The following is a 26,636-nucleotide window of genomic DNA, read 5'->3' as shown; positions in this document are numbered from 1 at the left end:
TGTTTTCCAGAGTGGCCTGTTTGACTCACCAGCAACGTGTGTGTTCACGTTGCTCCGCTGCTTGGTATTGTCGTTTTTTTTTAAATTTTAGCCATTCTAATAGGTGAGTAATGTTATCTCATTTTGTTTTTAATTTGCACTTCCCTAATGGCTAATGATGTCAAACATCTTTTCATGAGCTTATTTGTCATCTATATATCTTCTTTGGTGAAGTACCTGTTCAAATTCTTCATGTATTTTTTATTGTATTGTTTTCTTACTGTTGAGTTTTGAGAGTTCTTTTTTGATCCTGAACAAAGGTCCATTTTGGAATATGTGATTTGCAGATATTTTCTTCTAGATTATAGCTTATCTTTTCATTTTCTTTTCTTTTTTTTTGAGGAAGATTAGCCCTGAGCTAACTACTATCAATCCTCCTCTTTTTGCTGAGGAAGCCTGGCCCTGAGCTAACATCTGTGCCCATCTTCCTCCACTTTATACGTGGGACACCTACCACAGCATGGCTTTTGCCAAGCGGTGCCATGTCCGCACCCGGGGTCCGAACCAGCAAACCCCGGGCCGCCAAGAGGCAGAATGTGCGCACTTAACCGCTGCGCCACCGGGCCAGCCCTCATTTTTTTAATAGTGTGTTTTGCAGAGAAAAGGTTTTTAAATTAGTGAACTTTATCAACTTTTATTTTATGGATTGTGCTTTTTGTGTCATATGTAAGAACTGTTTGCCAAAACAGAGTCAAAGATTTTTCTCACATGTTTTCTTTTAAAAGTTTTATAGCGTATGCTTTACATTTAGATATATAACCCATTTTGAATTAGTTTTTATATATAAAGTGTGAAGTTTAGGTCAAGGTTCTTTTTTTTTTTTCTGCATGTAAATATTCTTTAGCATTTCTTTTATAGCATGTTTGTTGGCAACAAATTCTCTTAGTTGTTCTTCATCAGAGATTGTCTTTATTCCTGAAGGATATTTTTGCTGGATGTAGAATTCTGAGTTGACAGTTCTTTCCTTTTAGTACTTAAAAGATGTTATTCCACTGCCTTTAGACCTTTATAGTTCTGATGAGAAGCCCACAGTTGTTTGAATGTCTGTTCCCCATTATGTAATCTGGCTGCTTTCAAGACTTTTTCTTTGCCTTCAGTTTTTAGCTTTCAGTTTTATTCTGATGTGTCTGGGCAAGAATTTATTTTGTGTTTATCCAGTTTGGGATTTGCTGAGCTTCTTGAATCTATAGATTTTAACTTTATTTTGGTGAGGAAGATTTGCCCTGAGCTAACATATGTGCCAGTCTTCCTCTATTTTGCGTGTGGGATGCCTCCACAGCATGGCTGATGTGTTGAGTAGGTCCACACCCAGGATCCAAACTCTCGAATCTGGGCTGCCGAAGTGGAGTGTGTGGAACCTCAGCCATTCGGCCACAGGACCGGCCCCTATAGATTTTATCTTTTATCCTCTGTGGAAAATTTACAGTCATTTTTTTTCTTCAGCTGGTTTTCCTGCACTGCATTTCCTGCATTGCATTGTTCTCTTCTTCTGGGATTCAAATCACAGAAATATTAGGCCTTTGCTTACTGTTCCACAGACCCCAGGGGCTCTGTTTATTCCCTTTCTCTCTCTCTTTTTTTCCTCAGTGTTTTTTTCTCTCTCTTGTTCAGGTAGAATGAAAAAATCCAAAAAGCAAAAGACAGAGTAATTTCCCTGCCTCTGTCCTGTGGAGGCTCCTGACTCCTGCTACTCGGGCTGGAAAGAGACGGCCTCTTTAGCAGCTCTTCATTTTTGCACCCAGTGTACATACCGAGGTTTCACATCTTAGGCTGTCCCTGAGCCTAGGCCAGGAGATCTCAGAGAAAATGAAAAACAGGAAACTCACTGCCGGTTTGGCGGTACGTGGAGTTCCCCAGTTGGCCTGCTAGCTTATTCTTCTGAGTCCTCAGAGAGCTTTCCGTGCATTCCATCCTTGCTTCTTCAGTGGGAGAGACAGAGTGAAGTCTGCTTACTCCAAAAGATTTTTCATCAATAAGGTCATTTGAGAAGAGTTTTAAGTGGAAGATTATTTAGAGAAATTCTTCAAGCAAGGATGGGACAACCAGTGAAGAACGTGAATAAACTAGGTTTCTTTCTTTTTTTTTTCCCATTTCTTTGTTTGTTTCCAAAAACTTTCCTCAAACCAGCCATCTGGTGTGTTTTCCAAATCTTGATTTTAAATTTTAGACATTTGGACATGAGTTTTTTTTAGGTATAGATTTCAAAACCAATGTTTTCTTTTTATTATTAGTTTTTGAAGAGAGATATTTTGATGTGTTATCTGGACATTTTGACCAAATGAATGTGACTTATGGATCTGACAACTGTCATTTCGAGTAGAATTTGTGCTTATTATTGAGTGATCATTAACTTGAGTTTTAATATAGGTGCCCCTTAAACTTGTCTTTAACCAATTTTTCAGTATAAGAATAACAAAACATATAATAAAATAAAACCAACCTAACTAAGGCTGTATAAAGCTAGCAGTGTTTATTGTGACTGATTCCTGGGCTTCCTCGTCTGATCTATGCTGGGTCAGTTCACAAACAAGGGTATCCAAATGGCCAGTGAAAAGAATTTCAACTTCATTAGTCAGCAGAGAAATACAAAATCAAACCATCATGCAGTACCTCCAAAGTAGCTAAAATGAAAAACAGATTATCAATTATTGGCAAGAATATGGGGTAACTGGAATCTTGTACTACTGGCAGGAGCCTTAAATTGGTACACCCATGTTGGAAAATGATTTGACAGTATCTTCTAAAGTTAGTCCTAAATGTGAAGACCCTAGGACTAGCAATTCCATCTCCTGATATATAACAAACAGAAATGTATACATATGTTCACTAAAAAAAAATGTACAAGAGTGTTCCAAGTGGCCTATTAACCAAAATCTGGAAACTACCCAAGTGCATAGCAGCTGTAGAATAGTTTAATAGAAAATTCTGTATATTCGCACAATGGAATACCATCCAGGGGTGAGAATGAATGAAGTACAACTACTTGTAACAACATGAATGAACCTCACAAGCGTGATGTCGAACAGAAGATTGCATCCTGATCTGGATGTTGGCTGCCTGGGTGTAGTCACACTGTGAACATCCACTGTGCACTTAGGGTTTATGCAGTTTTGTGTAATGTATGTTATATACTTCAGTAAAAAAGTATGTTAGATGAATTAGGTCTTGACCATTTTGTTTTTCATGGGTTGGCTTTAGTATATCTATTTGTTACTGGCCCCTTACTGAACTCATTAGATGGAGCAGTTTCTCAGTTGATACTCTTGGTTATTATAGGTAGATGATCTTTTCATCAGAAAACTAGGATAGGTGTTATATTCAGGAGAATGATTTTTTTAATGCCAAAAAACACACATAATTGATTTTCAAACAGCCCGAATATCTTCAAAGGAAAAAGAAACACCTGCTGCATGCAGAGCCTGTCTTGAGGGCTTTCTTGCCCCTTCTGTGGGCTCGTAAACCTGTGCAGCGTGAGAACCCAGATGGTACCAGAGCAGACTGGCCTTTGTGTTGACCCTTTTAACTGAGCGACCTTTCATGTTATATTCATAATAAATGTGGATGCAGGTAAATACTGGTCATATAACACAATTCTGTTTGTCCCTCCCCAACCCCTTCGTTTTGTTTTAGGGGTTTTTTGTTGTTTGTTTGTTTGTGTTTGTTTTTGCAGATCTTTTCACAGATGCTGATGAGACTGAAAAAATGGCCAAAAGTTTGGAAGATTCTGAAGGAGTTTATTTTGTTCCATCTTTTAGTGGATTGCAGGTATTTTTTTTAAGTTAATGGCAATTACAAACATTTCTCTCCTCATGCCTGCACTCAAAATTATGTATCTGCCACTTACTCACCTGAAGGTTCCGGCCTAGAGGAGAACTAAGGTGAGGGGACCTTCTGGGCCTGAGGCCGGTGCTTTGACCTTGTGTGCATTCCACGGGGAGCAGAGCAAATTTAGCGGCTTCTGCTCAGAACTCCGTCCCTGTGGAAACTAAAAGTTGGCAGGCTTATCATAGGACTTTTACAGAAGAGCTAGGATTACTTTATCATCAACAAAACTAGCCATTTCCCAGTGGGTGAAAAACATCAGTACATTGGCATTCTTTACTTAGAGGAAGCATACCATTGAGAATTAGGAAAGTAGTGTTTAGGCACACACATACAAATATATGTGTGTGTATGCTTTGCAGTTATTTATCTGTAAGTTTCATTAACTTCTAAAAAATCAAAATTTCTTTTGGTTAACTCTTGTGGTGGAGTGTTGGTTACTTTGCCTAATAAAAAAGTGAACCCAGTAAAAGACTTGATCTTGTAATATTTTATTTTGTGTTTAACTGAAAGATCTGTGGATGCTGCCTCTAATTTTAGCATATTGTTACAAAGACTTTTTAAAACTGTTTTCAGGTATATTATTACTAACAAAATCGTTTTTTGGGGGGAAAGCTTATACTAGTCCTTTTAATCCTCCTCTAAATATTTTTTCTTTTCAAAAAATAAAAAATTTTGAGCCAGCCCTGATGGGCTGTGGTTCCACACTGGGCATGGAACCACACCACTCGTCTGTCAGTAGCCGTGCTGTGGCCACGGCTCACACAGAAGAGCCAGAAGAACTTACAACTATACACAACTATGTACTGGGGCTTTGTGGGAGAAAGGAAGAAAAAAGGAGAAAGATTGGCAACGGGTATTAGCTTAGGGCAAATCTTCCCCTGCAAAAAAAATAAAATGATTTTCCTTGCTTCTAGTCCATCCCATACTCAGGCAATCAGTTATGAAAAGTCCAAAATTTGAAAATTTGTATAATGTAGAAGCTGGTGAAAAAAGAATTAGATTAAGTGTTTTAAGTCTCTAAAAATGTAATATCTCCAAACTAGATTATTAAATTAGCATTATTTTAATATCTGTGATAATTTCCTCTTATATTCTCATCCTAAAGGCCTACAAGTTTATAAATGATGTAGATTGCATTGTATCCTCTTGGGGTGATGTGAGGCAGTTAAATAGCATTCATGATGGGACAAGGGCTGAGGCATATTTGTCTGATGGAGGTTCCAGGAAGATATTAGATGAATAATTGTCATCAGCAAAAGTAGGATTTAATTAGGCTGCTATGTATGGAAAATGTGCTAGGGGACTTAGTAGTGACTGTATCTTGGCAACTCTGTCTTTAACTTCTCCATCAATTCATATGCTTGTAAAAGTAATGTAAAATATATGGTAAAACAAAGCATTGCTAAAGCTCTGAAGATTAGGAAAAGCTACCACAGATGTAGTTTGTAATTTCCCATTGATAACAAAATGTCCCTGTCCTGCCACGATTGCAACCTGGCCGTATGTTGATGTCAGGAGCAGGGAGGACTGGAGGCCAAATATTTCCCAGTGTGAAATGAAACTCTTGACTGGAAACTGAAAGTAAATTCATACAACGATAGTGTGTTGATAGGAAGCTGTTTGGAGAAGAGGACGGAGATCACCTATAAGTTGCCTGTGTCAACAACCAGAGAAAACGCGGGAGAGAGGAGTGGCAGGGAGGGAGGAAAGGAAGGGGTGTCAAGTGTTTGTGATACTGCCTTTAATTTTAGAATATTGTTGCAGCTGTAGATAATGGGGGGCAAGATATTAAAGGCTCAATTTCTCAAGGGACATTCGAGGAATTTTGAGTGGGAAAGTCTGCGGCAGCCACTTCAGGGAATGGCAGAGGAGGTGGGGTGGAGCATGGGGGCATACATTGGGGTGGCATCAATTGGTACAGCCATTGTGGCTTTGCTCTACAGAGCTGTGGTTTGGGGAGGGGAATGCTAACGTAGAGTATCTGTGACAGATAGTGGAGGCAAGACTCTCTCAGTGGTTGTCTACTTCATGTTAAAGTTACTGAGGTGATGGCGGCAGTAGGATGGACAGGACTGTGAGCCAAGTGCCAGTCTTTAGAGGATGAGGAGTCATGCTCCAATGAGGGTTCTTAGGTTTGCAAGGAACGGGCTTGCTTAGGCTGCCCCTGAGGGAGCTGGGGGTGCACATCCTCCTGAGGCCTCGCGTTGGGAAGGAGTCCGCAACTGACTGCACAGTTCTTACTGTTCTTCTTTGCGGTCCTGCTTCTCTGTGAGTCTGCTCTTCCCTTCTTGTTACCAGCTTTGCTCTGTGTCCTTTCTTCCTTGTGACTTCTACTTAATCATCATTATTTTCCTTGTAGTTTCTGCTTCTTCACAATTTGGAAATACACACAACCTTCTTCCACCTTGTGTATCCTTTAACTTCAGATCCCACTGTTGATGATCTTTTTTTTGGTGTTTCCCAGTTCACGTTTCCAGGGGAGGGGATCTGATTGGACCACCTTGTCTTTTCGAGCTCTGGAGACTTTGAGTTGGTTATGTTCACCCCTACAGTTGTGCTGGTGCGGTGGGACTAGGGCATGAGACATGGCTGCTTTAGACAACAGGGCCTGTGGGTTCAAGCAGTTTTCTTAGAAGGGCATGTGGCCAGCAAGTACTGTGAACACTGTCTCTCATTCTGTGAGTGCCTGGGACGTCTGAGTGGTGGTAAAGGTGAAGGGAGATGTGGAACAATGTTGATGTGGACCTAAGCAAGTGTGGGGGAAGGGAAGTGTCTCTAACGGTAGGTGCATAGTGGCCCAGAGTGGTCATGGGAAGTTGGTACAGGGTCCTCTGGTCCCTGTGACAAGGAAGCCTGAGAGACCCCTCCACTGAAAAGCCATTTGCCCAGCACAGAGCCAAGTATGTTACAGCAAGCATAACATAAGTGGAGGGAACTTCTCAGAATTGGTTAAGGGTTAGGGGAATTTATTTACAATAGAAGGAACTGTTCTCCTGTCTCTTTCCTTGTGAGATGCAAGCTCTGGCAGGGATCTTTATTTTTCATCTTCTTGTCACAGAATTGTCTTGCATTTCTGGGGACACAAAGTTGAATACAAACTTCATCTGCTGAATATATAATTTTAGCTCAAGATTTTGGCTCTTTTAAAGACGGATGTTAGGCTGGGTCATTTTTTATTTTAGGCAATAAAACTATTAAATAGCTAGGAAATAGAAGAGTTTAGTTTGAATGTCTGACAACATGCTGAGTGTAAGTTATGGCACTGAGAAACACATTTTTTTTTTTTTTTTTTTTAAAGATTTTATTTTTTCTTTTTTCTCCCCAAAGCCCCCGGTACATAGTTGTGTATTCTTCGTTGTGGGTTCTTCTAGTTGTGGCATGTGGGACGCTGCCTCAGCGTGGTCTGACGAGCAGTGCCATGTCCGCGCCCAGGATTCGAACCAACGAAACACTGGGCCGCCTGCAGCGGAGCGCGCGAACTTAACCACTCGGCCACGGGGCCAGCCCCAAGAAACACATTTTTTTTTGCATTATAGTTTTTTGTTTTAATTCTAACTTATATCCTCAAAAAGCCACTCTACATAGTAAACAATTTTAGCGTAAAAACTTTACATTTGGAGAAAAGAGGAAATACTAGGATTGCTTTGCATTTTCCTCATTTATAAAGCTAGGCATTTAATAATTTGTTACCCTGTGCCCTTTTCTTGGGATGAGCCCAAAGAGGAGGTCCAGCTAAGTCCAGTATCTGAATACAAACTTCATCTAATAGTTAACATGTTTTGGGCTATCATTTATTTTAAAACTACTGAACTCTAAATAAGCACTCTTTTCCTAACATGGCTATGTTTTTATTATATAATATGTCTTCAACTCTATAGATACAATTTAGAACAGCAATAATATACTCTTACTATCTGTCACTTTAGGCTCCATTAAATGACCCGTGTGCATGTGCCTCTTTTATGGGTTTGAAGCCTTCCACCAGTAAATACCATCTTGTACGAGCAATACTGGAGTCAATAGCTTTCAGGTACCCAAACCTGCCCTAAACGACTTCCACATACAGCAGTGCCATTTCCTTTTATTCATTTCTACTAAACTAAGAAATTTCAGTGTTTATACCTTTAGTTTAATTCATACTGTATATAATATAATCTGTTTTTATTGCTCATTTCCTTAGCATCTCTTCTTTTTTTCCATATCTAATGATACCAGTACCGCTTAGATTTGATATCTGAGAAGTGAATGATTTAAAAAAATATCCAATTTCTTAAGCTTAACAGATTCAAAATTTGGACTTTCAAATATTTGTATATTTTTATTCAGGAAGGAGAATTCTAACTAATAATGGTTCTATTATACTCAAAGATCGAGCCACCAAAATTATTCTTTATGTATATTTCTCTGTGGTCTTTTTGTTATGGGGCAGATGTAGCTTATTAAAATTAAGAATGTGGCTGTCATAAATATGGAAAATTTGTAATGTTTAAAATAAAATTTTCTGTTATTGTGAAATGATTATTTTTATATTTGATGACTTCTACTAGATGTTATTTATGGTATGTCATCTTAATAGCTCTCTGGCAAATGGATGCTTGCTTTAAATTTTTATTTTTAGGAATAGTAATAGATTAAACTTAGTCCTAAAATAAAAATTATGCTCTTTTGTATCAGGATGAGAAGAGCAAGCCCTGAGCCTCTTGCGTATTTGAGCATCTGTTTATGACTTCAAGTTAGCATAATATATTTCTTTAATAGTTTCTTTTGTATATTTTATAAATATGTAGTAAAAACCACAATTTTTATTTTTCTAGATTGAAAAAAAATAGAGAATTATCATGATATGCATTTCCTCTAAATAGTTACCTTGTTTTTTTTAACTAGAAACAAACAGTTGTATGAGTTGATGCAGAAAGAGATCCATATTCCGGTAAGAAAAATCCGGTATGTAAGCTTTATTTCTAATAGATTTAATTAGAAATTAGAAGTAAGTAGTAGCTGCTATTAGTATTTTCATCGTTATAATTATTCAGGGTTTCAAAAAGAACTTATACCTAGCTTCTTTGCGACAAAATTCTTGGTCATAGGAATTTGGAGAGAAGAAGAAAACTAATTTTGGATTTATGGAGAATATAGGACACTGCAGAATTTGGGAGGATCATAGCACCCATATGTGTATTATAAAGATTTTGAAAATCTCTTGTTGGGGTCTGTGGCTATCCTTTTGGCAGGGAAGCAGCAAATTTTCTTTGCTGGAATGTCTAAATGAGTTTTTATGTTGGCTTAGTTCACTTGGCCTATTTTGAACTAGTCCCAGGACAAATAAGGCAGATGGGAAAACTGATGGCAGGAATAAGGAAAAATATTTAAAGGTTACCTAGTAATATCCTCTATCTTCAGGTCAATGCTAAGTGCTATAATTTTGAAATTAAAAAATTAAAAAATTAAATCAAGGCTCTAAAAAAATATGTGGCCCATTTAGAAAGATTTATTAATTGTTTTGTGCTTTTGTTGCAGTAATTTATCTCAAATCTTTTGCTCCCCGCAGGGCAGACGGAGGAGTTTGTAAGAACAGTTTTGTCATGCAGATGACGTCCGACCTGATTAATGAGAGTATAGACAGGCCCGTCCACGTTGACATGTCATGCCTGGGTGCAGCTTCGCTAGCTGGCCTTGCTGTTGGTATGTGTGGATTTTATAAAAGTGACAGCTTTCTTGCAAACTGTTTCTAACAGGTAGCATTTCTCCTCCCAAATCACAAAATTATAGAGAGGTTCTGGAAAGCCTTAGTGCCCATTTAAGCTCTGTACACGTCTGCATGTTGCTCACAAAATACTCCTATGAGCTCCCCTGTGGGTGGGTCCCTTTGCACCTCTTCCATCCTTGCTTCACTCCTTCAGTCAGAAGTATGAGGTGAGGACAGTTCATTCTCAACTGCTTTAGCCTTCAGCAAGGAAGGGTCACTGGGTAAATCTGAGTAGATAGGCTTGTCTTTGGCATTAGAAACCACTCCATTCTTTTATTTATTGAACAACTTTTGTTGAGTACCCTGCTATATGACAGTCACTACTAGGAATAAAGAGTTTAACAGACATAGTCCCTGCTGTGGGACTCTCTGGTGGGCGCAATCAGACAAATCAACCGCTTATCAAACTTGGTGTGATAAACCCACTGAACAGCCATAGTATCGAGCAAGTGGTGTAGGCTTCCCAGAGGAGGCAACGTATAGCTCAACTTTGAAGGGGTTAGCAGACAGCTGGGTGAGGAGAGGCTAAGAGGTGAGTGATCCATTAGAGAAAGCAGGTCATGGAGAGGTACCAGCCCATTCCGGATACGGTGAGTGCAGGAGAGGAGGCTGGAGAAGGTATAGAGGTCCGGTTGTGGTGGACTCCTCATGAGGAGGACTTTGCACTTGATCTTGAAGGCGTTGGAAAGCACTGAAGAATTCTAAGCGGGGTTAGGGACCTGGACAGATCTGCATTTGAACAGATCACTTTGGCAGTTAGTGAAAGGATTAGTTGGGAGGGGAAAGAATGGAAGTGGGGAGGCTAATTAGGGGGCTCCCTAGGGAGCAGGATGATGCTTTGGGACACCAGGAGTATTTTAACGTGTTCCTATATGGAAGAGACGAGTGTGCAAAACAGGATATTTTACAGTTAGAAGTTTTAGGCTAATATTTTGCATATTAAAGTTACAAATCCAAAAACGCGTGAAACCTTGGTAAGTTCAACTTAAAACTTTATTCTCCTAAAAATCTGTTAATTTAAAATAAAATCAATACATTCATTTCCATTTGTTCATTGATTAACATTTGATTAATTCAAGTTGAAGAAAATAACTTTCTTTTAAATGATTCCCATTTACACATATTGTTAAATTCCTTTGTATATTTCAACTCTTTTAAATGTAACATAGTTGATTTTCTTTTCATAATTTCACATGCCTAACTGAGCAAACTTATAACCGTAACAAGAAAAATCTTCTCAAGTACTTAAACAACTCCTGCAAATTTAATAAATTAAACTTATAATTACACTGAATCAAATTCTCACACTCTAATATTGTTTATAAGGTTAATCAAATTCTTCTACACTTTTCACCTTCCAAGACTAAATATATCAGATTCTCTTGACATTTAAAATACTTTAAATAACAAACACATGCAAGTTATTCTTACGTACAACATAGTGGCTTGAGTTTTATCTACTGGATTATATCTATATTTAATTTCAAAACTTTTCAATACAAAGGTGCTTTACTAACTAAGGGGAGCAGTTTTATCTTCTCAGAAAAGCTAAGATTTCTGGTTGGATTGCTTCTCTCTCAGAAATTTGAGACCTGAAGGCTATGCACATTGTGTGTGTTTTTGAAATTCACCCAGAAACTGGGGTCTATTTGATACATATTTAATAAAATGACTTTTAAAAATATGTATGTCTTAAAGTATAAATAATAAATTCTGGAAATAAGGATTTTAAGAACATATTTATTTTCATGACTAGATTTATCTAACTGTAGTATACTAGTAAAAACTATTTTTAGTCTTTTAAAAACTTCTATAAATTAATTAATATCTTTAAATATAGATAGTCTAAATGCTGACTTTGTAAATAGAAAGAATGCGACCTGACAGAAAATTTTAGAAGAAAGAATTTTATATGTCACCTTTATTGGTGAGAGACAATATGCTTCGTGCAGGCTTATCAGTGCTCTCAGTACTTCAGAGTAGGCGAGAGGTATCAAGTGTGTTAACAAGACACCTCGACCGTTTCAGACTACTTATGATCACAGTTATGAATGTGTTTTCTTGCTGCTTTTTATTATAAAGCACATGATCCTCTTTGTAAAGAACAGTATATGCCAGAACTACAATATTATCTTGAACTAGAATTTAAATTAACTTGCGTGAAATGCAGCAACTTGAAAAAGTATTATATTAATTCTCAACTTTGAATTTTATGTATATCCCAGGGAGTTGCCTCCTTCCTCAAGATATATGACAAAAATCTTAATTTATCTTTGGCTTTTTTAGTTGTACAAAAATAAAATATACTATTTCTCACTTTTTTTTTCTTAGTAGCAAGTCATGAAATTAAATAAAACCACAGGGTGTGGTTGCTCTAGAAATGATTCATGCCCTGCCACAGAGGGGTACAGCTGACAGTTAGAAACCAGAAGATTTTAAAATCCTGGTGTATTTGTTCTCAGGGATAGTCAGTCTAACAAAATTAAACAGCAACAAAATATTTTGGATTGTCTTTTAAAATAATAACTTTGCACCAATTCACATAGGTTTGTGGATAAACTTTATGGACTCGTTGTTTCCCTTAAAATTTGAGAATAATTTTTTCACCTGTAGGGTTTTGGACTGACAAGGAGGAACTAAAGAAACTGAGGCAGAGTGAAATGGTTTTCAAGCCGCAGAAGAAATGGCAAGAATATGAAATGAGTATGGAAAACTGGGTCAAGGCCGTGAAACGCTCCATGAATTGGTATAACAAGACATAGCACTACACGGAAAGAATAAAACTGTGGATGGCTGGTTGTTGTGACACGCAGATGGGGCAAAGCTCAGGGATAACCAATACAATGATGACTGAGAGGAGAAGATTTAAAATGAGTTTTGCAACCTGAGAGAAAAAGCATTGCTTTTTTGAAACAAAACAAAACGAAAAAACCCTCATTTAAAAAAATCCAAACCTTGGTGAGATTGTAAGGCAACAATACCTCAAAACTTTTTATCTTCTGTTTTGTAGCAAATTCCAAAGGACATTAACCATTTCGAACCATATTTTGACAGTTATGGGTCCTTCTTTTTTACTGGGTCAGTGGTACATATGAAGATAATTGTTTACTCTCTTTGAGTTAATAGTTCTGGGTCAAGCACCATGCACATTTTGCTCCAAAATTATGTGAAAAGTATTCCTTTAATTCTTTAAAATTAAGTGGGCTACTCAAAGCCATACAGCTAAAAAGAAAGAATAACTGAGGAAATGTGGAATTTTGAAACATGAATATTTTATATTTAAAGCCATAATTGTTCAATGTTATATCTAAATATGCACTCGATATGTCCTTCTCAGGCTTATTTGTTAGTCAAGTCTTTCCTTTTTTGGGCTTAAAGACATTGCCTTAATTGTTCCTTGTTTAGCCAAAATCTGAGCATTCTTTATGTATCGAAAAACATTGAAAAAGTAATTCTGGTTAATGAAACTAAAAAGGGTATTCATTCATAAGGAACAAGAAGAGACTATATTTTTCCTTCTCAAATAGAGTTTCTTTCAAAAACTTCTGCTAAAGCATAACATCCCATTTTTTACTAAATGCAGGTAGTAAGTATAATTCTTGCCTTTCCTCTCCTGTTGTTTTTCTTTCTCAGTTGGCAAGATGCTTGCATAAATGTGTTTGTTTCTATTAGGTGCCTAACTGACAGAGCTTTATTTGAAGAAAGTACCCTAGTTTATTGGTGACTTAAGAATTGCCTTCATTGGGGTATTTCACTTGTCCAGGTATCTTTTTGTTTTTGTCCAGTCTGCTCCACTCTGAGATACGTGCAGTGGGTAGCTGACAGAGGTGGTGAGAGTCACTCATGTTAGTGGCTATCCTTTGGCCGCTGAGCCAGACATGCCCAGAGAGGAGCGGGGACAGTTCTGCGTCCTCAGACTTTCCTGATAGAAACATGAAGAGGAGTAAGAGTTGTGAGCAGCTTCAGGCCAGGTGTAAAATTGTCCTAACACAGTCGACCACCTTCCAGCCTGCTCTCCTGTTATTTGCCCGTCCCTCCATTTGGGCTAGGTTCCTTTTGATTTGCAGCAATAATGAATTTATTTCCTTCTTGGTCAGCTTTATCACATAACATCCTACTATTGTAGAGCTAGCTGTTAAATGATAACACAGTAAAGAAGTGACTGTTACAGAGAATGTTGTTGCTGTCGTATATGTCCACTTCAGAGACAGAGATGATAGCACTGGGGCTCAAGTTGCATTTCTGCAAATTCCATCTCGGTGAGCTTTGTTTTCTCAAATTATTAAAATGTTTTGAGGGAGTCACTATAGCAAATATATAGTATTAACTCTATTAATTAAGATTTGGAAATATTTTTGTTAACTGGAGGTGTTTGGTTTACTCTAACAAGTCAGATCCTATTATGTAGACATCTTCTCCTTTTCATTTTTTGTTTTTTACATCCTTTTTACAAAGCTTAGTGGCCAGTTTGTTTTTTTATCAAAATCATGAAAGCTGCTATGTTGTTTTACTATTTCTTATAGATCCTGCTTCTCAGCAGGTATGATTTCATAGGAAATAATTCTTTTTGTATTAAGATACACTGAAGTGTAATATTATTAATACCTAAAAGTTTGTTAGCTCATCTCTTTTCTATGTTGTTCTTTCTAATCATAAAACCACAAAATAAAGAAAAATATCTTTTAGATACTATGGGAAAATAACTTTAGATATCTCTCATGGAATTGAGCATCTCCCTCAAAAATTAGGGGCTAATTTTTTTTCTTTTGTTAGTCTAGAGGTTAATCTTTATTTTTAATATTTCTGGCTGTTTTTAGTGACACGATTTAGTAAATCTTTTGTCAGGTTTGACCTAAATCAGAAATGTGGCCACGTTTGCTTTTGTGGTTGTAGAAACAGTTGATGCTCAAAATCAATTGAGCAAAACCAATGTCCTTCCATCTTTCAAGTTCATTTTTCATTTGTATGCTAATATTTGAAGTTTAAAAAAATTTCTATGCTAATGTATTTTCCCATTATGGATCTATCAGATAGTTTTAGAGGTCTATAGCTATCTTATCAAGGAGGAGAACGTTCCTGTACAATCCTCCTTGAAGTGGTACTAATTGCTAATTACTGTAACTAATTACTGTAGACTTTACTGATTTTTAAATTTTTTATATCCAACCATGACATGGTTTCTCAACCAGAGTATTATTGACATTTTGGGACAGGTAATCCTTTTAGGGTGCTGTGCTGTGCTTTATAGGATGTTTAGCAGCATCCCTGACCTCTACTCACCAGCTCCCAGTGGCATCCCCCTAGTTGTGGTGGTCAAAAATATCTCTAAACCTTGCCAAATGTCCCCTGGGAGGCAAGATCGCCCCCAGTGGAGAAGCGCTGATACATGCAAACTGTTAGACGAAAACTGAAGACTCGGTGAACGTGGAGCATCTCTCGTACTCCTTTACTCGCTGCCTCATTTTTACTTTAGGAAATGATTGTTAGCAGAAAGAGGTTGTGGAATCTTAAAAAGGGTTTCTGCTTTGCTGGCTAATGAGGTTAAAAAAATCTCATGTTGTAACTGTCTTCTGCTCTTTTCTTTTTTTTTTTTAAAGACTGGCACCTGAGCTAACACCCGTTGCCAATCTTCTTTTATTTTTTCTTCTTCTTCTTCTCCCCAAAGCCCCCAGTACATAGTTATATATTCTAGTTGTAGGTCCTTCTGGCTCTGCTATGTGGGACGCCGCCTCAGCATGGCTTGATGAGCAGTGCTAGGTCCGTGCCCAGCATCTGAACTGGCGAAACCCTGGGCCGCTGAAGTGAGCATGCAAACTTAACTACTCGGCCATGGGGCCAGCCCCTCTTCTGCTGTTTTTAATCACCAGCCCCCATCCCCACCCCTGCATCCTCTGTGGATGAAGAAATGAGTGGGTTCCTGACTGCAATATAGGATTAATGTATTCTGTAGATCAACTTTGATTTGATCTGTTTCGTTGCTTCCTTTTCACCTCTGAGCAAAGGAGATGACCACCCTCTCTTATCTGCCAAGCCTCCACCCAACTAGAGGGTCTCTGAAGGCAGGAACCATGTCTCCTTCCACAGAACTCAACTCTGTGCCTTCCTATTTGTGGGATGAATTGTTACTGTATAAGGGCAACTTTTTTTGCATATACATTTTATCCTTGATGTTGCATACATTTGTTGATAGGGAGCAGCTTATATTTGTTGCAAGTAAAATACATTTTGTTGAGTTAGGAAGGACTACTGTGTTAGGGAAACTGGAATCTTCATACTGTTTATTTAAAAATTCTTCATATGTTTATGTATTTGTGTAGAGATACACATCCATGAATACACGTAGTTATATTAACTTTCTAGGGTGTAATTGAAGCCTTTCTCATCTCGGGTTTTATGTATTTGATGCAGATGACTAACAGGTTGAACTTAAGAACGCCAGGCACTCTGGTGTTAGAGGGAGGGAGCTTCAGAAGTAGCCCCTTCTGCAAGGGACTCATACTGGGGACCAGTCTATAATTAAAAATAATCTAGTCCAGGAGTTTAGCAAGAATTTTGTAATTCTTTGAGGAAAGACATAGCTGGACCCTGGGGTTCTTCAACTTTAAGTGATTCTGGAGTCATCCCAGAGAGAGCCTAGAAAGCTCAAATTTACCCCAAAGGATTTTGAATCCCTTTGGGAAATTTAGATCATGTTTCTCAATTAGAATTAAAAGCCCCAAACCTGGACCTGTCTGGTCCCAGAATCATCTTCTTGCACACCCGAAGCCAGGTCATCTGGGTTAAACCAGTCAAAATGGGTAACCCCAAAGAAATCAAAGAGGTGATCCAGAATCACATGGGTTTTTTAAGTTTTGAAGCTTCAAAGCCATAAATATTTTGGTACCAACGTCTATTCCAAGTCGGTGACTATATTTTCACCATATTCCCAAGATCCCCTTGCCCCTGGAGGAATGTAGGAATGAGCTTAGGAGTGAGGATGGACAGAGGCAGGAAACTGCAGAATCGTATTTCTGAAATTCTTTGTTGTTCTGTTTCTACTGTCTTCCCCCCTTTACTATAAATTTGTGTTATTAAAATAAAGTGGGACTGTAAGATGTCTGTACAGATATCTATATTATTTAAAAAATAAATGAGACAAGGTGTCCAATTTAAATGAGCCTATCTTCACAAGAAACTGCCAAACTGCTTTCCAGAGTAGCTGCACCGTTTTACATTCCGACCAGCACGGATGAGTGCTCAGTTTCTCCACATCCTCACCAGCATTTGATGTGGTCACAGTTTTTTATTTAGTGGCTGCAATAGGTGTGTGTTTTTCTCATTGAGGTTTTAATTTGCATTTCCCTGATTAATAATGATGTTGAACATCTTTTCATGTGTTTTTTTGCCATCTGTTTATCCTCTTCAGTGAAGTATCTGTTCATATCTTTTGCCCATTTGCTAATTGGGTTGTTTTCTAAATGAGCCATATCTTTAAATGAATATCTTTTTTTTAAACTTTTTAAAAATCAGTCCAGTGACTTGAGAAGTCATTAAGTAGCATTTTCAAATCCTAGGCAAAATGTATATAACATTTGAACATAATTTTATAATGTACTGAACAGAAGAGTTCTCATATTCCTTCTGTACTGATTATATGGTGTGGTACTAATACTGTATAATAGCCAAAATGTTTCAAAGATGCCTTTACTTAGATTGTAAAGTAGAGTTTACAAATATATGTTTTGTACATAGCCATCATAATGTTTCTAATCTTTTTAATTTAAAATAAGCTGATTTCTGTAAATGTTTCAGAGTGATTTTGTGGGAAATTAATTGGATATTTTCCTACTGGTGCAAAACAGTTAATATAAATTCTAATTCATATGCATCAATAAATTCATAATCTTATTTTTCTGATGTTCTTTACAAATTTCATAGTTTCATTAAATAGCCATTGAGAACCTCATAAACCATTGTTAAGATCTATAGGTAGAATCTCAGATGCACTGCAATAGAAATATTTTTCATATGTATGTGAATTTTTCCCTTGCCTCTTGTCTACTTTAACTTTTGGATTTGTTTTTACATTTTACCTGGAAATTCTTATTTAATACTGTTTCCTGTGTGGGTTTCTGCACATTAATAAGGTCACAGAGAAATAAGGCTATGTTAACTACAGTTGTGACTCAAGGTAAATTTGGGCTTAATATGGCTAGAGAAGAAAGTTTTCTATAACCCTACCTCTTTAGATCCTGTTTCGGCTTATTATGCTACATTCTACGTTCTTGCACAAGGGAACACTAGAGAACAAGGTTAATTCTTTGTGGTGGGAAAAAGATGATATAATCTGTTGTGAAAATACACTGTATTTTTAAATATTTAGAAAGATTTTAAGTAACTGGCGAAAAGATAATTTCAAACACTAATATGATGGAATTAACCTAGCAGCTGTTAAAAATCCCTTCTGAAAATTATTTAAAATTATTTTGGAAACTACACTGAAACAGTGAATAACTGATCTATACATATTGTATATTAAAGCCGTTTTTATTTAGTGTTCCTCTGTTCATTGCTTCAGGTTTGCACACGTATATGGTGACATCCATATGGTGGAGGACTCAGTTGGACAATCTAGATTCCATCCCCTGGCCACAGTGGAGCCTATTACTGCCTCTGAGCCTGTGGTGGTATTCCATAGTAGGAAATTTGAAGATGATAAATATTGAGTTATTAGAAGAAAAGATGGGGTTTGGTTTTAATTTTTAGTTCAAAGAATGTAATAGTCTAAATGAGAAGGACCAAGAAGAAGGGCACTCCAGCATCACTCCAGAGGGATTAAGGGCAAGGATTACTGCCCCCATTCCACAGAAGCGGGAACTCAGGTCTAGGGAGGGGCAGCAAGATGGCAAGTGTCACTCCAGCAAAGACAAAGCCAGGCCTGGAATCCAGGTCTTGACCCATGGGCAGCTTTTCCCTGTACTCAACTCCTCCTGACCTGTCTGTCTGCCCTAGTGCTGCTGCCTCAGGCGCCTTCAGCCTCAACGCCCACCTCTCACCAGACTCAGCGGCCCAGCCTCACCATGTGGAAACAGTGCCTCTTCTTGTATTTCATGTACTGGAGGTGGTACTCACAGAGCCAGAGCTTGGGCTGTTTCCCACAGTCTTCAGGGAACAGCAAGAAGTACAGGCATCGATTTCGCAGCTCCCCATGTGGATCTTGTCCACAGGCTTCACCTTGGTGATCTCTGGGCAAGGTGGGAGTGGAGGGCAGCAGATGGCTCAGCTGGGGCAAGCAAGGCAGAAGGGAAGGAGTACCTGCAGTCAGGACCCCTGCCCCGGCTGACCGCCTCATGTTTGTTCTCCAGGGCTGCTGTCATGGGGTCCATCTCTGGGCAAGGAAAGAGCAGTGGACAGAGGTGAACAGAAGTGGTGGTCAGGCCGTCCCTCCCCTGTCCCAGAACCAGTGCTTCCCTCCTGTCTTCCAGACCTCACCCCCCTACGAATATTTAACTTATTTTACCTGGTTTTGAAGCTGGCTGATCCAAGCTCCTCTCCTGTCTGCCCACCCACCCATATAGCCCAGATGTCTCTGATGCCCGATTTGGACCTCTTGCCACTAGGATCAGGAGGTGTGGATCCAGTCCAGTCCTGGGATTGATAAGAGCTTCTCCTGTGCAATGGGATTGATCCAGTTCTGCCAAAGTTGCTGTGAGACAGATGAAATAATGGATCTTGTCTTCCATGCCCATAACAGAAACTGGTGCCGACTCCCCAGTGTGCCTGGGCCTCCTTCCTGAGCACCAGATGCAAGGAGCTGCCTGCCCATGGGACTGCTCCCAGAGGTCCCTCCACAGGCACATCAGACTCTAGAGGTCCAGAAGGGAGTTCAACCTTTCCTCCCTGCAAACCTCTTCCTCCTGGTTTTTATTCCTTATACCTCACATAAGCCGTGTATTCCTTTCACCTCACATTCTATATTTTTAGGATGAATAAAGTATTTTATCATAAAAAGGACTTTAGATTTGATGTTAAGAAGAGGTTACTTTTATTAAGGATGCCCGTGAAATCCTTTTACTGCCCTAACCAAGTCATTCCAGAAATGGACTGAGAAGGTTGTGTCCCTCACTGAGGATACTCCAAGTCTTTGATTCTACTCCACCCTATTAATGTGATTAAACTGTACATAATAGGACTGTCTCTGGAAGACAAGGCTCTCACATTTTTCTCTTAAGAGTTTTTTCTTTTGTCAGTCACTGGATGGATTAGGGGCTGTGAGAACAGGATACTTAAGAAAAGAAAAATATCTGCAGTTGTCCAGACAGCTACAGATCTTTTTGTATGATAAAAAGATTTCACTAAGGACCTTGTCACTCAAAGTGTGGTGTTTGGGGAAGCAGCACCCGTTGGGAGCTTGTTGGAAACGCAAACTCGACACCTCACCTCAGACCTACTGAGTGTGAATTTTAATAAGATCTCCAAGGGATTCCTGTGCACATTACAGTTAGAGGCGCTGGTCCAGGAGTCCTACAGCTCCACCTACAGAAAGAGCATCCAGCTCCAGGAGAGGGGCAGCCCATGGAAATTCCTCAGGTTGAATGTATCAGATCTCTCTGTCATGGTCCTCTCTTTGTTGACCTGTATATTTACAAATGAGACGGCTATGCTTCTCTCCACTTGCCAACTGTGCGGGGCTGTGGCGCTCTCCTCCATTCAATAAAAACTTTCTGAGCTTCTCTTAAGCACTGAGGATGTGGTAATGAGTAGGATGACTGGCCTGAATCTCAAGGAGCTTACAGTCTGATGGGGTACAGATACCAAGTGACTAATCAGAAGTTTGATGAATGTTAGAAAGACAAGCAGAATTTTGTGGGGAAAAGAGCTGGAGAGGAGTCAGAGGAAGCTTTTCTGGAGAAAGTCTAAGCTCAGGTGAGAAGGCACATGTAGGTAAGGTGCGGGTGAACCGGGCGATTGCTCCGAGCACAAGGAATACCCATGAACGGAGCTCTTTGAACATTTATGTTTGTACTTCCAATGCCTCGCACTGTTCTTGGCATACAGTAAGTGCTTAATAACGGTTTGCTGAATCAGTAAGTGTTCCGTCATGTTTCAGACATCTACTCGCTGGCATTGGAGATGGTGGAAGCTTCATTTTCCTTTTCAAAGGAAATAAGATCCCTTAATGGGGAAATGAGAAGGAAGAGAGAAAGCTGAGTGTTGTGCAAATTGCTAAATTGGAACTGTGAGTGGGAATGAAAAATTGATTTACATGAATTTTCCTCCCTGAAGCAACTCGACAATTTATTCTGTTCTGGAGAATTTTCAGTTTTTGGCTGCAAAACCAAGCTGTTTCTTCTTCTGAATTTCTTGGCCTGCTGTGAAACTAGCATTTAGCGTCTTTTACAGCAAACCCTGATTAGGTCATGGAAATTCACAGCTAGATCAAACCAGTATATGGAAAATTTGAAACTTCACTGCTCACTTTACTTCGTGGTGTTGGAAGTTGTTACGAAAGACTGATTTTTAAATCATTTTTTTCAAAAATAGTGAATATTCGTGAGTGATAATAATTGCCATCATTTATTGAACACAACAGTGTGTGTTACATAGCAAAATCCTCATATTAACTACAAGAGAGTAAGTTGAGCCATATGAAAATTGCCAAATATTAGCAATTTCGTAGAATTCAACTTAATATTAACTTCAGATTCTCACCTTAGAAACATATAAATAGGTTAGAGAATCTCTGATACCCATAGCCTTACTCCAAAATTTAGTACTGAGTTTTCCTTGTAAAGAGATCCTGAGCGAGTTACGGTTCCTTAGTAACATCCACCCCTCTGACCTCCATTAGCCCAGCGCTCTGTGTCTACCTCTGTTATGGTGGTTTACACATCGTACTGAGGTGGTTTACCATCCATCTTCTCTGCTAGATGGAGTTCCTTAAGGGTGGAGGTTTTGTCTGTATTGCTCATTTTTTAAAGATTTTTTATTTTTCTTTCTTCTCCTCAAAGCCCCCCAGTACATAGTTGTGTATTCTGGTCGTGGGTCCTTCTAGTTGTGGCATGTGGGATGCCGCCTCAGCCTGCCTTTACGACTGGTGCCACGTCGGCGCCCAGGATTGGAACTGGCGAAATCCAGGGCCGCCCAAGCCGAGCGCGCGAACTTAACCACTTGGCCACAGGCTGGCCCCTGTATTGCTCGTTTTTGTATCTTTGTGCCTAGAGTGTGTGAAAAGCATTTGTTAAATTGAAACTTTAACAAAATTTCTTGGAAATTAAATAAATCCTATTGATTTATGACTGGAAAGTGTACTCACTTTTGCGTTTTTGAATCAGTCCGAGGAGTATTTGGCGTTCTTGAACTCCTAGGACTTTTACCTATGTACAACTATGCAGAAATTCTCTCTCCAGTCCCCTCCAGAGAAAGGTCCAAAGGTGCTCTCACTTCCTTTAGGTATTTACTTAAATGGCACCTTTTATGCCGCCTTCCCCGAGCACCCTATTTAAGGCAAGCCGTCCCTCAAACACCTTCTTTGCTTAAGGTTTTCCCCGTAGCATGTATCAGCACGTAACATAGTTTATATTTGGCTTATTTCTTTTTCATATTGTTTTTCCCACCCAACTAAAATGTAAGCGCGCATGATTTTTCACATAGGCAGAGAATTAATAGACAAAATGTTTTAATATTGAACTAAATGGACAGATATTTCGGGGTGTGGGCGCTGCGATTTTCTTTTCAAGTTTCCATGTGACATAGTGAGCTGGCCGGTTGGATCCCACTTGCCAAGGTAGTGAAGAACCCACATCCCCAGTGGTCTCTAACCAATTATCTGAATAATTACGGGGTGTCCCACACTTGGCCTCACACGTGGCCTCACAGTCAATCGTCCCCATGCCCCTCCTCGCGGCTCTCGGGGGCGACCCCTCTAAAGGCCTGGGGACCGAGACGTAACCGCCCTAGTTTCCCTCTTTCTAAGAGAGATGGGGTTTTCCTGCTTCGGCCTTGGGCGATGGAGGCGGATGAGAAAGTCAAGAGTCCCACTCAAGCTCGGGGGAGCGGGGGGAAGGGCGTGTCTACAAATTTTAGGCCTCAGGCCTGCAGATGGGTCGTCCGGGGAGCGAGGCGGCGGGGTCCCTTCGAGGGACCCATTAGGCATCCGGGGTGGGCCACCCGGGGCTGGGCAGAGCGCTGTGGCCCCGCCCCTCCACCTCAGCCCCCTCCTCTCCTCGGGAGGGGGCGGGGTTTGTTTACTCCTTGCACGCACCGCCGGCCCTGCCAATCCGCGGGGAGCGGCGCCTTACGACACTCGGCCCGAGGGCCAATGGGCGCTGCCCGTGCTGCTCCGCCGCCAAAGCTCGCGCGGGGGAAGCGGGGCCGCGGCTGGGCCGGGTGAGGGCGGACGAAGCTGCTGCGCGCTCGGCTGCAGCCGCCGCCGCAGCTCGGCACGCGGGCGCGCCCTGACCCTTCCTCCCTGGCCAGGCCCGCGGTGCGGACCGTTCGGCGTCCGGGGGCCGCGAACTCCACGGCCTCGACTGGGCAGGCCGCCGATCTCCCGCCCCTGGCCCGAGTGCGAGTCCGCCGGGACCCGGCCGCCGCCGAGCGCGGGCGCCACGGGAGCGGCGGCGCCGAGGACGCGCCCCGGGCTCGGAAGCACAGCCCTGCGCGGCCGCCTCGTCCTCTGCAGCCGAGCGGCGGTAAGGTCCGGGGCGGGGGCACGGGCCCGCGGGCCGGGGCCTCTGGACCGGCCCGGCGCGTTCCCGGGCAGTTTTCCCTCCCTGCGCCTCCGGGCCCCCGAGTCCCCCCAGTCCCATCTGTTTATTCCCACGGCTTCTCCCAGGCCTGGCCGACTAACCCGTGCGTGTCTGGAGGGAGTCGGACACGAGAGAGCCCCCCTGACCAACACACACACACACATACACACACACACACACACACACACACACACACACACACAGAGCATACTGGGGGGGAGGTGACGTCCCTGAGTCACGCCTCGTGTTAGAGAGGAAGGGCTGCTTTCTACTTTCTCTGTCTCTTCAGGGCAGAAGGATGGCTTCTGAGTCTGGTTTTCTGGCTTTTCCACCTTTCGTGACCCACACGCCTCCATCTGTCTCCCTCAGGATTCTTTTAGGGTTCCAGAGCTTCGTGCGCTTGTAAGAACCTCATATTCCCCATAAGGGAACTTCTCTCTGAAGTAGAGGATCACTCTCTGGGCCCACGCTCCTTTGAGAAATTCCAGAGAGCTAAGTGAAAAAAAAAAAACAAAAGTAAAAAGTATAAAGGTTTTTGCAGGATCTCGCAGAGAGACAGTTCAACAAAGTGGATGAGCGCTCGGCTCTGGTACCAGCTTGTGTCCCCTTGCTTTGTGTGGTCTCGGTTTCTTCGTCTGTAAAACTCCATCTACCGATTCGGGGTGTTGCAAGGAGTAGATGAGCTAATCTGTGGAACGCGTTTGGAACAAAGCTCACCACGTATTAAGTGCCCTGCATGAGTTAGGCATTTTCACTATTGACTGCCATGAATGCTGGTTCAGAAAAGTTCCCTGTATTGTTTCTCTTTTTCTCTTGAAACGGTTAACAGGCTCATCTCTTTCCATATTCAGTGCTGAAGCTCCCTTTGAATACTTTTCTCTTCCTCGTTCTATCTCAGAGGGCTCGGACTCCCTGTCCCACTTATTTGCTCTCTTTTTAGTAAGTCAGTAGCTCATTCTCTTCCTTCCCCTTTCGCCCCCAAATCTTAGTTTTGTGTTTTTTCATTTCACTTCTGTAGCCTAACTTTTTCTGGGCCACTTTTGTTTTCTCTTAATGGTTTGAAATCATCTTCACCTAATAAATATAGTGAAGTTATTCATCTGCCTTATATACAGTGTAATCATGACCCTGTCTCTGTTCAAAATTAAATATAAAATAATTTAGTTGTTCTGATATTGCACGTTCCTTTTCCATTTCACTGATATCCTATAATTTAGCCAAAGCTTTATCACTATCCTATATCTTTGATAGCAGTGTCCATTCTCAAGTAGCACCAGGAGAAAAATCAAATGCCTAGACCCCAGATTCTGTCACACTTGTGTACTGGCTCTGGATGCCTTTGTTATTTATTAGAACATCTTGTGCCTGGAACTAGAGTCTAGTCTCATGGCAGACATGGTGTCTGTGGCACTGTTCTGGCAGTACAGCTGCAGTTTCAGCAGTGTGGCACTTACATTTGTTAAAAAAGGTTCAAGACTTATTAAACTCTTACTTTTCAGTTCTCTTTATTTCTAGTTGTCTAATCAAGAGAGAAAATGGAGTTTTTCAAGTGTATAATAATTCATATTACCATTTTGTGGTCTTGTAACTTCACCCCCAACTCTTTTAAGTGTGTAGTCCAACTGGCACGGTCAAGTTTTTCCCTTGCAGCCAAAATTCTTGACTGTCTGAGCTGTGTCCTCGCAATAGAACTGGAAATTGGATGTAAAGATATGTTTATTCTTAATGTGGAAAGTATTTATGGATGAAAATTATACACTAAAACACATCCTAAAGGACTCAAAGATTGCTTTTTATAATTAGGAATGGAAATGAGAATATGCATTTGCTTTTTTTTTTTTTAACATGATAGAAAGACTGGCTTTGTTTTCTTGCTGTTGATGATTTGTTTATACATAATGCATGAGTTACTTATATTTACATAGCACTTCACCATTTTTAAAGTCCTTTTAGATGTATAAAAGTTTCTTAGCAAAGTAAGGAAACAGCCTGAGCCAAAATTAAATTCATGGCAAAGGTAGTGAATTAGAACCTAAGTATTCTGACATCCAGTCCATGGTTTCTTGGTCAATCTTAACAGGAGCGAGGATGGAGAGGAAGAGTTTAAGGTGAAGTTTTAAAAGCAGAGGGGGGATATTTCTAATTTGGGCATTAAATGTTAGGTATTGAGTAGTACATTAGCATCTTACTTTTTATTTTTAAACTTAGGTATGTTTCTTTTAGAAGTTAAATAATAAGCCATACTATCTATGAACTTACTCATAGTCAATTTACATTGTCCCTTGGCAAACTTTACTTTTTTTCTGACCTTGTCATTGTATTTTAAACTCTTATTGCAGTATGTATCATAATAGATCTCAGAAGAAACTAGAAAGCCTACAGTTGAGTGTTTTTTTAGGTCATAGAATTTTAAATTGTAATGAATTTTAAAGATTATTAAATATACTTGCCTCTTCATACTTGAATCCTTTCCAGTTTAATCTGGGATACATGACTCCAGGGGTGAAGCATGAAGAGATTTAAAAGTAGATTCGTGAACTCTTGGAGATTTTATGCAAAATTTTATGCATTTGTATATTTTTCTGGAGAGAAGATTCATAGTTTCATAGTTTCTGAGGGAAAGATACTTGGACAACTAACTTTTGTAAAATTATTTCTTTTACTGAACTAGAAGTTGTCTTCACTGGTTCTAGTTCTGTCTCTTCTATATGTCAGTTTTCAAATATTTGAAGATACTTATTATATTCCACTGATTCTTTTCTTCTCTATGCAAAATATTCTCAGTCTTTAACCTCTTCTAATGATTTTGTTGTTTTAATTTGAACCTCCTTACAATACTGATGGCTTATTTGTGGATTTCTTTCAGTTCATCCATATCTTTCTTCAAAGTGTAGTACCCCAAATTAGATGTGAACTAGTAGAGAAGACCATAAGTCACCTGTCTGCTCTTAACGCATGTGCTTTAAGATAGAGTAGATTTGCTCCTTGGGTAACCACATCACACTGTTAATTCATGATAATGTTCTGGTTAAAAAGGTGAACTCTGGGGCTAGCTTCCCTGGGTTTAAAACCTGGCCCCACAGTTTATTAGCTGGGTGACCTTGAGTAAATTATGTAAACACTTTTGGGCCTCAGTTTTCTCATCTGGAAAATGGAGTTTATAATAATACCTGTCTGGTAGGGTTGTGATAAGGAATAAATGAACCCATTATGTAAAGCATTTAGCGTGGTCCCTGGCATTAAAGTGCTATGTGTGTTACCTATTATTGATGTTGTAGTCACCCAAAATTCTTGAG

The 26,636-nt window shown here is 40.0% G+C and overlaps 2 protein-coding genes across 11 annotated transcripts in view; both read left to right on the top strand.

The window, feature by feature from the left end:
* Positions 1–15,298, top strand: part of GK5 (glycerol kinase 5) — a 63,390-nt gene extending 48,092 nt beyond the window's left edge. For both annotated transcript variants that reach the window (XM_046644841.1, XM_046644850.1), the window contains 5 exons: positions 3,710–3,804; positions 7,791–7,894; positions 8,749–8,808; positions 9,413–9,546; positions 12,224–15,298. In XM_046644841.1, coding sequence (XP_046500797.1) covers positions 3,710–3,804; positions 7,791–7,894; positions 8,749–8,808; positions 9,413–9,546; positions 12,224–12,372 — 542 coding nt within the window. In that variant the 3' untranslated portion in view covers positions 12,373–15,298. The remainder of the gene's footprint in view (positions 1–3,709; positions 3,805–7,790; positions 7,895–8,748; positions 8,809–9,412; positions 9,547–12,223) is intronic.
* A 7,256-nt stretch (positions 15,299–22,554) lies between these two features.
* TFDP2 (transcription factor Dp-2) overlaps positions 22,555–26,636 on the top strand; it is a 166,619-nt gene continuing 162,537 nt past the window's right edge. For 5 of the 9 annotated variants that reach the window (XM_046670790.1, XM_046670799.1, XM_046670782.1 and 2 more), the window contains exon 1: positions 22,555–23,283. In XM_046670790.1, the coding sequence (XP_046526746.1) occupies positions 22,570–23,283 (714 nt within the window). In that variant the 5' untranslated portion in view covers positions 22,555–22,569. The remainder of the gene's footprint in view (positions 23,284–26,636) is intronic. The other 4 variants (XM_046670809.1, XM_046670808.1, XM_046670807.1 and 1 more) reach the window with 2 other exon arrangements.

Source organism: Equus quagga, chromosome 1, assembly GCF_021613505.1.
Source record: "Equus quagga isolate Etosha38 chromosome 1, UCLA_HA_Equagga_1.0, whole genome shotgun sequence".
NCBI classification, from domain to species: domain Eukaryota; kingdom Metazoa; phylum Chordata; class Mammalia; order Perissodactyla; family Equidae; genus Equus; species Equus quagga.
The sequence above is the reverse complement of the archived record's forward strand: the minus strand, read 5'-3'. Positions and strand labels throughout refer to the sequence as shown.